This window comes from Pinus tabuliformis, chromosome 1_2 (genome assembly GCF_031772625.1).
Source record: "Pinus tabuliformis cultivar Carrire ecotype Pingquan chromosome 1_2, CPIR1, whole genome shotgun sequence".
Lineage (NCBI taxonomy): Eukaryota > Viridiplantae > Streptophyta > Pinopsida > Pinales > Pinaceae > Pinus > Pinus tabuliformis.
The window spans coordinates 497,563,374-497,575,664 of NC_142298.1; the positions used below are offsets into that span (position 1 = coordinate 497,563,374).

General features: G+C 38.9%; 1 protein-coding gene across 1 annotated transcript; it reads left to right on the forward strand.

Moving 5' to 3' along the window:
- Positions 1-271: 271 nt before the first annotated feature.
- On the forward strand, positions 272-3,419 carry LOC149206506 (uncharacterized). Its single transcript, XM_089393732.1, has 2 exons — positions 272-908; positions 2,494-3,419. Exons 1-2 carry the CDS (start codon positions 855-857, stop codon positions 3,256-3,258), a joined length of 819 nt encoding a protein of 272 aa, XP_089249858.1. The 5' UTR covers positions 272-854; the 3' UTR covers positions 3,259-3,419.
- The last annotated feature ends 8,872 nt before the right edge of the window (positions 3,420-12,291 follow it).

Genomic DNA, 12,291 nt, shown 5'->3' on the forward strand with positions numbered 1-12,291 from the left:
CTATAACATCCATAACCCAACGTCCGTGGAATTATAAGGCCATGTTTATCCTCCCGTATTCGATGATGAGAAATGCCACGTCACACACTCAGGTTATCTTCCTCGTAACTGAGAACCGACCAGAAAGGAATTACAGTACCACGTATTTGCTTTCGCAATACGATAAACCCCTGTCTCATCGCCACGTGTTAGAAGAAGAAATGGCTCCCGTGTTTTCGACGAGACCTGTCTACTGCAGATATTTTATTTTGTACATATCCCCAGGTAGAGGGCGGCTCCTTTTTCTGTGGGCACTGGACATCTCTCATTGAGTTCTCTTGCATCTTGATTTCTTGATTTATGTATGTTTTATTATGTCAGTCTGTCATGAGACCTAAATTTTCATCCACTTAATGGCGATCCATTTAATTGGGTAGTTTCAACTGTATTTTGGCGAAAACTCCAAGAAATTGTTGGGAATCGGCCCCTGAAGCAGTGCAGCTTTTTTTAAAGTATCCTGCGCAGGATTATTTCATTGCCCTGATTCGGACTTATCAGGACATACTAAATTCTCATCTTTGTACCCCTTTTTTTGGGTCATTCTTTTTCTGGATTCTAGATAAAACCATTGACGTGCCTCACTATGAGATAAGTACATGGGCTTATCAAAACTACTGTGCTGGGGTTGCATTACTGTTGAAGGGATTGTAAGCTGTTTACTAGTTTTTTAAAAGGTTTTCATTGCTGCCAGGTGTTCTAAGCCTCCATAAAGAGAACAACACAATATTATCAGAGTTTGCCATTTGGGCTCATATTTCAATATCTTCTGATACACTCCTCCCCTCTTAACTTCCAAAGATCGTTTAGTCACCACCATGGGATGGTCTCCGGCGAATGCAGCCAACGCATTTTTTGACACCGTAAATCTGGTAAGTTCGTGCATTTCTCTGGCTGAATATGAGAGAAATTCTTTTATTAATCCCTGCAATATTATCTGTTTACACCAAACATTATTTTACTTTTCTTTGGTTAGGTTTAAAGTCTTGATATTTGGTGGAATTAAATCAGGTTTTCTGTATCAGAACTTGGTTTTGGTTTTCTTTAATAAAATAAAATGAAACTATTACAAATATAAAGCTTTTGATATTTTCTAAAGCCGAATATCTGTAGTCAGGTCTCCTTATCAGTGAGGTTTTCTTGGCTTCAATTTTCTTTAGGGCTACGATAGAGTATGTTTTAATATTTTGGGTCTATCCCACTTGATATCAGTAGAGGTCATGATGCAAGCGTTGTAGTCTGGTTCTGATTTGGTCGTCCAGGATTACTTGAGTGGAAAGTATTTATATTTAAGATATTATGGAAATTGGGGATTCTTAATAATTTTTGTTTTTATTTATCAATTTTAATAAATTAATTTTAGATTTATAAAGGTGAAAAGAAATGGATTGGTCAAACATGGGAAGAGTTCAAAGAGATAGAACCAGATTGAATTCTTATCATTTTTTTAAAATAATATTTTCAAACATGTTTAGATATTGAAGTAGAATTTGACACTTTTTAATTGATAGATAATTATTCAGTTGCCTGATTGTTAGGCTGTTGAGTAAAAGAGATCTAACTGTTCAGTCTGCAGAAACAACCATTTGCTCATATATTTATTGTTTGCAGGTTTAAAATTTTATTTTAAACATATTGAATAAGTAATTCATCTATATTTGTATTAAATATTGGTTGTGTTTAGAGGTGTATTTTACAATCAGTATGAAGGGATGTGTAAGTAATTAATGTCCACCCAAAACAAAAATGAAAATAATCATATAAATAAAAAAGTTATAATATAATTTATCACAAAAGGAAACAGCTTAAGTTATTAATGTTCATTCAAAACAAAAATGAAATAATCATATAGATAAAAAAAATTACAATATAATTCATCACAAGGAATTTAATTCTGCTCTACAATCTTTTAATTAAATATTTATAAAACAATTTTTTAAAAGAAAAAACTGTATCTTATGGATATATTAAACTCTTGAAAGACATAAATATTTGAAAATATTAATTTGATACAGTTTTATTATAAATGTTGTTATCATGTTATGTAAAACCATCATTAAATTTTCTATTCTTATTATTATTATTAGATAGTCAGTGATGGGATGCTTTTTGTTAAGACACTCTTTGATATGAAGTTATTTGTTCAATTTCCCATATTAATATTTGTTCAATTTCTCATATTAATACTGGTGATATATAAGAATGATGAAAATGTGATAATATATAAGACATATGAAAATGTAGTCCCCCAAACTTAAATATATATATAATATTAATATATTATTAAATTTAATAAATAATTCTTAAATAAAATTGCATTTCAAAAAAATTGATTAATATACAGTCATGATACATCAGGAATTAAAATGATGAATTGCAAGATATTCCATCCTACTGCAGAAAAACAAAAAATTTCACACATTTTACTAATAATGGCCTCGCGTTGTGACATTACAGTGCAAATTGGAGCAAGACAGAAATAAGGCAGAACCAGAGAGCAACGAATTCATGTCAGCTCTGGCAGCGGGCATGAATGCACAGCTTATTGTAGAGGCATCTTCAAGCGCAGCACCAACTTGTACCATAGGCCTAGCAGCGGCAGCTCGCCAGACTGGTGGTCGCCTCGTCTGCATTCTGCCTGAGAAGGCGCGCGATGAAACCGTGGCAGAGACCATCAAGGCTCTGGGGTTGGAAGATGCAACTGAGTTCGTTATCGGAGATGCCATGGAGTTGCTTCCCAAGTACAAGAATGTAGATTTCGCTGTCATTGATAGCAGGCTCACCGAAGATTACCAGGGTTTGTTTACGCTTTTGAATCTAAATCCCTCTCGTGCAGTGGTGGTTGCCAACAATCTGTTTGATAAGAAGCCCACAAACGCCAATGCAAGGACGTTCAAGAGGAAGCCTGGTGCCAAAACTGTTACTCTTCCAATTGGCAAAGGCTTAGAGGTGACCAGATTCGGTACTCATTATAATAATGACTCCTCACCTCATACACAACAGGGAGTGAAGATGGACGCCATGGGTATGATTTCCAAGAGGAAATGCTGTGATTATTATAAAAAAGTGAAAAGTACAACCTCCAAAGGCCACAAGAGCGGATGGATTGTGCAGGTAGACGAACAAACTGGTGAAGAACATGTATTCAGAGTATGCAAACATAGACCCTGCGACTCTTACGAGAAAGCTGCAATGAACGTTTCAGATGTTAATGGGAACTAAACCTCCAAAGTTGACATGACCTGTATTTTGTGTTTGTGAATAGTTGTGAAGTTATGCAATAAACCTATCAAAGTTGTCGATGATTATGTAGTAGTGTTCCAAGCTGAGAGTTGTTAATACAAGTAATTTTGTATTGAACCATACTGAATTTGTAGGACTTGATGGCTGATTATGAAACTCATCATTCTGTATAATTTCATATCATTTTAATTTTTCAAATAAATATTTGAAATTATGAATCTTACAAATAAGAAAATACAAGTCAAATGCTCATATCTACCACAAAAATCATAAGAATGATCTTAATAATATATTTATAATTAATTAAAATATTGAGTATTTATTTTTTGATTTATTATTATTAGCAATTGCACCACATGTTGCAAAGGCAACATGGTAAGGCAATAGCATAGAAGAAAGAAGTCAAAATTTTATGCAATATTGTTTCTTTTTAATCATATGTTATGTTTCAAGGAGATTCCAACCAAGCCAATATTCCAAAATATGTTCAAAGTGAAGGTAATGCACAACACTTCACTCCAAAGGATTCATGAAAATGCTCTTCATTAAGATTCTGGAACCTTTATAAGTAAATGATTTAAATCAAACATTTCATAACAAAGTAATCCCATATCACCTTAATTCACAATTGAAAGGATAATAGTTTTTGTTCATTAGCTATTGGTCTAATTTTATGAGGAAAGCTTAATAGAAAGACTTTAGTAGTAAGGGAAACATTAATAAACTCCATCATCATCTGGTTTATGATGTTGTTAATTTAGTTACTTGTTGCTTCTTATCCTTATTTCACTTGTGTAAAATGTCCAAACTATAAAAGAATGGTATTAGTTTGTTGTCTCTTTGGACCATTATATTTTATGTAACTCAATCATTTCCATTGCCTCAACTAGGTGTCCATCATTCTCTTTTGATAGTGACTCAATGTCTTCAAATGCATTTCATAAATTTGGTTTAATAAATGTTGATGGAAAACCAATATATTTCACTTTGTAGAAAGGAGTGTACATTGCTTGGGATAATATTGTATTGCTCTTACCATGTGATGATGTCATCTAAATCTTGAATCTTTCTCACCACTTGTGAAATTTCCCATTCTAATTGTTATTTGACCATGATGATATTGGCATCATAATCCTTGTTCGTAAGAATATCCTTTAAGAAGTCAATGATAAGTGGCACACTTTGTTCCTCACAATTGTGAAAGTAAAGGAAAAATTCATTCACATTATGTTTGAAAAAATTATACTAAGAGTCTTGATTCATGAAATTTTGTATCCTCTCCTTTTTTTATTTTAATTTGTGTCATCTCAAAAAATTGTTTCTCCCATAACCTATGTTATTGCTATCTTAGCAGTGACATTTCCATTAGGTTTGCTTGCTTGACATTAGTCACAGCTAAGTTTGTAGTTTCAATTGTAAATTTAATGCCTCCGTTCCATTTTCTTCTATAGAAGGCAAAGATCCCTAAAAACTATAGATGAATCCTCATCATGAAAGCTAGTAGGTAGCTCTGTTAAAATTGGCAACCAGGGCAAAACTTCATGTGGGTCATCTTATTCATGGCTGATAATATTTTTATTAGATTCCTCTCGTCGAGAGGTGTAGGATTGATATAAAGATCATCCGATTCCAATAAGTATTCATGGAGATATGAATTTATTTTGATTATGGAATTATTATCAAGCTGACCTACAACTCATGTAGGCTCAGAAGCCCAACAGTCGCATTTATTCACCCACCAACGTTGTGTATAAATATAAGAGGACTTTTCCTCATTTGGACTCACTCATCTCATCACATCTCTCTCTCTCTACTGCGCATATATGAGTCTCTTCTCTACTGCGCTGAAATGGGTCTCTCTCTCTCACACATGTGAATCCGGAAGCTGTTGAATTTGAAGCTGCAATTGCAGAAGTAAAGATTGACTTGCGTGGCCTAGAAGATCTCCTCTTTGGAACTGCGTTGTAGGTTCATCTGAACCTCCTTTGAAAGCCGCAACTTTTGGTGGTGGAATGAAGTCAATCCGACGAACGGTTTGCAAGATATCGACTGCCCTAGTTTGAAGCCGGAAACTGCTGAAATTGAAGCTGCAACTGCAAAAGTAAAGATTGACTTGCGTGGCCTAGAAGATCTCCTCTTTGGAACTGTGTTGTAGGTTCATCTGAACCTCCTTTGAAAGCCGCAACTTTTGGTGGTGGAATGAAGTCAATCTGACGAACGGTTTGCAAGATATCGACTGCCCTAGTTTGAAGCCAGAAACTGCTGAAATTGAAGCTGCAACTGCAGAAGTAAATATTGACTTGCATGGCCTACAAGATCTCCTCATATGAACTGCACTATAGGTTCATCTGAACCTCCTTTGGAAGCCGAAACTTTTGGTGGTGGAATGAAGTCAATCCGACTGTCGGTTTGTGAGATATGGTCTGCCCTAGTTTGATAATGAAGCCGCTAATGCTGATGCTACTGATCTAGGGTTTGCTACTGCTGATATGAATCAGATTTATTGTACTATTTCTCTCTGCTAAATTATTGAAGATAAAATAAGATTTGATCAAAGGGTTTACCCACACATTATGGGGTTTGTCCCTGGCTAGCCGCCACATCTTGTGTCTATTGTCTTGGCTTGTTTTCTGTCGATCGTTTAATGTTCTATCTGCACTTTACTTTATGTACATGTGATTGCTAATCGGTGGAATATAATAAGAAAAAGAAGTAAACTGTTATAAGCATAGGACATACCATAACTTAACATGGTATCAGAGTTGAGGTGAAGACAAAGCCCGAGCAAGAGCAAGAGCAATCATTGAAGAGAAGATTGGCAAGGCTATCGTAAAAGAACTATGGGGTCCTCAACACTCTTTCCTGCCGAAGACAAGCTCCGTGAGAAAGTTGACTATCACGGATGGAAGATGTCTATCGATCTAACCCTTGAGAATCAAGGAGTGTTGGATCATGTGAAAGGCAATATTGTTGAGCCTCCATCAAATGCATCAGCTTCTGCCTGGAACAAATGAAAAATGGAGAAGTCAAAACAATAGAAGATCATCTGGGACTCTATCAACAAGCACTTGGTGGCCTACATCTCTGAACTGGACACCTCCAAGGAAATCTACGATAGACTGGTGAGTTTATTTAAAGTTAATGATGCAAATCAAGTTTTGTTTATTAGAAATAAGCTAAGAGAAATCAAGAAGGGTAAAGATGAAAGTATGCAACCATACTTCTTAAGAATCACCAAGATCAAGAACGATCTCCTATCTATTGGGGAAACTATTACTGACAGAGAAATGGCACTCAAAACTCTTGGAGGATTGCCATTTAAATGGTATGTGTTCAGGACTATTCTTTTGAACTATAATGTAATTCCTGGTTTCGAGGAATTAATGGCTAGATGCATTCAAGAAGAAACAAGGGAAGAAGTGCAAGAAATGCCCATGCCTAAAGGTCCTCCTGCTGCCTTTTCTTCTCATGCAAAGAAAAGAAATAATTCCGGGACTAAATCAAAAGGAAAGGTTGGACCTAAGGCTAGAAGAAAATGACGATGTTACATTTGGGATAAAGCAAGTCACTATGTATGAGATCATGAGCATCATGATGAATGGATCATGGACATAAAGGGCAACATGAGATCATGGACATATAGGATAACATGATGATGATGCACACTAGTTTGAGCAGCATTATGATGGATAAAATCATGGACATGGGTAGCATGATGATAATCATGATTAGAGAAGCATGGTACAGTATGCAGTGGTGAAACTCGAAATCCCTCTGATGGCAATCAAAGGATTGACAAATTCAACAGCAAAGGTAAGAGGAGAGATGGGAATCAAGGAAGAGGACAAGCATTCAAGAAGGCTAGAAATTCTGGGATGTATTAAATGCACCTGACCTCAAAAGGAACCTAGTGTCCATCTTGGAAATGGAAGACAAAGGCTACAAGGTAACCTTCAGCAATGGCAAGGTATGTATATGGAAAAATAATGTTAAAGATGCCTTTACTCTTGGGTTTAGTGTTTATTCATTATATCAGGTCGATGGAAGTCCGCTAGGTGTCATGTCTTGTGACACAACTCTTTAGTCCGAACTTTGGCATCGGAGGTTTGCCCACCTTCATTACAAAGCTCTACCCAATGTAAGACAGATGGTAACAGGGATGCCCAAATTCCAAGTAGAGAAAGAAGGTGTATGTCCAGGATGTGCCAAAGGAAAGCTCAAAAGGGGACCATTCCCCTCAAGCCAAAGCAAGACCTCCAATATATTACAATTGGTTTACTCAGGCATACCTGAGGTTGGCATTAAGAGGGAGACTACTACACCACATACTCCTGAGCAGAATGGTGTGGTGGGAAGGAAGAACCACACGATGATGGAAGCTGTCCAGGCCATGCTACATGATCAAAGACTTCCTAAGTTTCTATGGGCTGAAACTACAATCACCGCCGTATATGTACAAAATCGATGCCCTCATCAAGCATTTGGTTCCTAAACTCCTGAAGAAATGTTCACCACCGGTCAAAGGGAAGTCGTGATTAGTCATGATGTCACCTTTGACAAAGATATGGCTCTTAGCAAGGTGATCAATCTTCCGACTTTGAGGAGCTCTCAAGAAGCCGACACCGGGGAACCAAAAGAAAAGGATGATGAATCAATGTCTGATGTAGAAGAACCCATGGATCTGATAGATTCTCATCCACATGAGCCTTCCTCTTCTAGGAAAAGGCCTTCATGGCTTAGGGGGATACTTGATGATGCTAAAGGACATGCTGCACCCTGAGGAACCTTCCGTCAAAGTAAGAAACTTAATAGGTATCAAGGATACCTGACCATCATGAGCACGATCATACAAAATGAACCTTCATCATTCTCAGATGTCATCAAGAATTAACTATGGAAGGATGCTATGACCATAGAATATGAGTCTATTATGGAGAATGATGTCTGGGAAGTAGTTCCCAGACCCTGGACAAGACAATTGTTACTTCAAAATGGCTTTACAAGATAAAGCATGTAGCAAATGGAAGTATGGAAAAGTATAAGGTTCATTTTGTTGCTCATGGTTTATCCCAGAAGGGAGGTATAGACTATGATATTTGCACCTGTTGCCAGATATACGACCATCCGCTCGATCATAGCCCTTGCCGCTTCACAAGGATGGAACCTACATCAGATGGATGTCAAGATTGCGTTCTTGCATGGCTCGATCAAAGAAGAGGTCTACGTGGAGCAACCCGAAGGATTTGAGATTTATGATCGAAAATCTCATGTATGCAGGTTGAAGAAAGCTCTCTATGGGCTGAAGCAAGCACCCCGAGCATGGTATGAGAGGATCGATAGTTACTTGATGAAGCTGGGATTCACTAGGAGTGAAGCCTATCCTAACCTTTACTTTAAGGTTGAAGATGACAAGCCTCTCATACTGGTGTTGTATGTGGATGACCTCTTTCTAACAGGGGCAAACCCTCTCATTCACAAATGTAAGAGGGAGATGGCTTCTGAATTTGAAATGAAGGACCAAGGACTTGAAGTGTGGCAGAAGCCAAGGGAAATTTTCCTATCTCAAGGAAAATATGTGGTAAATATATTGGAAAGATTCGGTATGATGGACTGCAAGCCTGTGACTACCACGAGGATCTTAACTTTTAGAAGTTATATGGTAGTGATGTCGGACCAGACTTGGGAAATGCCTCTGAGTTTCAAAAACTCATTCGCATTGATGTTCTTGGTGAACCTCCGTCTGAACATATGTTTTGCAGTTAGCATTGTGAGCTCATATTTGGTTGAGCCTCACTGCATTGATGCCAGGAATCTTCTGAGATGTCTTCAGGACACAATCTCTCATGGATTAAGATACACTGCCGGAGATGTGAGACTACTTGGATATACTGATGTTGATTGGGCAGGCAGTGTGGTGGACCGTAAGAGCACTTCCGGGTGCTATTTCACCTTGGGATCTGCTTCGATATCCTGGATGAGCAGGAAGCAGAAGTCGGTGGCTTTGAGCACCGCCGAAGCAGGATATATTGTTGCTAGCATGACCTCGTGTGAGGCAGTCTAGTTGCGAAAGCTCTTCAGTGAGCTATTTGGATTTACATTGGATACCACTGTGATTCTCTAGAACAACCAGAGGTGGGATTCGATTATTGAGGAATCTCGTATTCATCAATTGCTCCAGCAGGTAGACATCATCTGGGATATGGTAAGTCGATGAGCAAGGAGGTTCCATCGCATTAAGATGATGTACAGGTCGATACACCTTGTCAAAGCCCCGAGGAAAGATCCAATCTATGATTTTCCCAAACGACTTGGAGTCGTCGAGAAACCCTTGTACAAGGGTCCTGCATGTTGCATACATTGAGCTCTGGGAGCTTTGAGGGCTTGTGGTTATTACTGGAGCAACATACGACCACAGGGTGACTCACCCTCCCCTGGTGGTGCACAATGGAACAAGATGATTCGCTCTCTTGTGGGACAAGATGATTCGCTCTCTTGTGGAATAGGATGATTCGCTCTCCTGTGTAGCAGGATGATTAGTTCTCCTGTGAGGCCTGGATTGATGTGTTCTCCATGGCGATTGTAGCAGGATTGATGTGTTCTCCTGTGAGGCCTGGATTGATGTGTTCTCCATGGTGGCCTGGATTGATGTGTTCTCCATGGCAATTGTAGCAGGATTGATGTGTTCTCCTGTGAGGCCTGGATTGATGTGTTCTCCATGGAAATTGTAGCAGGATTGATGTGTTCTCCTATGAGGACAGGATTGATTAGTTCTCCTGTCGAGGCATCCTACCCATGCAGTCTGCGACTCATGGGAAGTACCTCTCATCTGATCAATGAGCAGGGAAATGAAGTTAGGGACCATAGTAGTACCGATGGATGCATCGTTGTAACTACCGTACTCCCTACTCTAGGATGACCTCCATTGATCTGGGATCAATGATACTGGTCTGGGACCAGTGGTAAGAGTTGTACCATACTATGACGCTGACTTCGGGTCGGTTGAGACTGGTCTGGGATCAGTGGTACATACTCCGAGACTGACTTTGAGTCAGTAGAGGATGATATTGGTCTGGGACCATTGGAGATGTACTCACTATGACGCTGACTTTGGGTTGGTTGAGACTGGTCTGGGACCAGTGGTACATACTCTGAGACTGACTTTGAGTCAGTAGAGGATGATATTGGTCTGGGACCATTGGAGTTGTACTCACTATGAAGCTGACTTTGGGTTGGTTGAGACTAGTCTGGGACCAATGGTACATACTCTAAGACTGACTTTGAGTCAGTATGATACATCCTCGATCATTTATTCTTCTTCATAATTCGGACAAAAGCAGAATAGAACAGAACAATGCAAGAGCAGAGCAGAACAGAACAAAATAGTACAGATCAATGCAGGGCAGAACAAGACAAAGAAGAACAGGCAGAATAGAGCAGAGCAGGGCAAGGGTCAGGCTGTACAGGGCAGTGCATTTGATGGATGAATAGTAACGACCGATAGACAGATTGCAGATGAAGTTCTCCATGGTTGAGAGGGAGTGTTAAAATTGGAAACCAGGGAAAAACGTGGGTCATCTTATTCATGGCTGATAATATTTTTATTAGATTCCTCTCGTCGAGAGGTGTAGGATTGATATAAAGATCATCCGATTCCAATAAGTATTCATGGAGATATGAATTTATTTTGATTATGGAATTATTATCAAGCCGACCTACAACTCATGTAGGCTCAGAAGCCCAACAGTCGCATCTATTCACCCACCAACGTTGTGTATAAATATAAGAGGACTTTTCCTCATTTGGACTCACTCATCTCATCACATCTCTCTCTCTCTCTCTACTGCGCAGATATGAGTCTCTTCTCTACTGCGCTGAAATGGGTCTCTCTCTCTCACACATGTGAAGCCGGAAGCTGTTGAATTTGAAGCTGCAACTGCAGAAGTAAAGATTGACTTGCGTGGCCTAGAAGATCTCCTCTTTGGAACTACACTGTAGGTTCATCTGAACCTCCTTTGAAAGCCGCAACTTTTGATGGTGGAATGAAGTTAATCCGACGAACGGTTTGCAAGATATCGACTGCCCTAGTTTGAAGCCGGAAACTGCTGAAATTGAAGCTGCAACTGCAGAAGTAAAGATTGACTTGCGTGGCCTAGAAGATCTCCTCTTTGGAACTGTGCTGTAGGTTCATCTGAACCTCCTTTGAAAGCCGCAACTTTTGGTGGTGGAATGAAGTCAATCCGACGAACGGTTTGCGAGATATCGACTGCCCTAGTTTAAAGCCGGAAACTGTTGAAATTGAAGCTGCAACTGCAGAAGTAAAGATTGACTTGCATGGCCTAGAAGATCTCCTCATCTGAACTGCGATGTAGGTTCATCTGAACCTCCTCTGGAAGCCGAAACTTTTGGTGGTGGAATGAAGTCAATCCGACTGTCGGTTTGTGAGATATGGTCTGCCCTAGTTTGATAATGAAGCCACTAATGTTGATGCTACTGATCTAGGGTTTGCCACTGCTGATATGAATCAGATTTATTGTACTATTTCTCTCTGCTGAATTATTGAAGATAAAAGAAGATTTGATCAAAGGGTTTCCCCACACATTGTGGGGTTTGTCCCTGGCTAGCCGCCACATCTTGTGTCTCTTGTCTTGGCTTGTTTTCTGTCGATCGTTTAATGTTCTATCTGCACTTTACTTTATGTACATGTGATTGCTAATCGGTGGAATATAATAAGAAAAAGAAGTAAACTGTTATAAGCATAGGACATACCATAAATTAACAAGCTCATTAATCATCTATTCATCCAAGGTATCATATCCATGTTGTTGGTAGCTTCACCAACGATGCCTAAGCCTCATGTTAATACATTAATACTTTACATGAGAAATGTGTGGGTGTTTTTGTTTAAGGTCGATATATATTGGCCTTGAATGATAGTATATTGAGCTTACATGATGGTCATACTACCTATTGGCCCGACCCTTGGGATCTACCAAAATCTCATTTTTGCTCCAT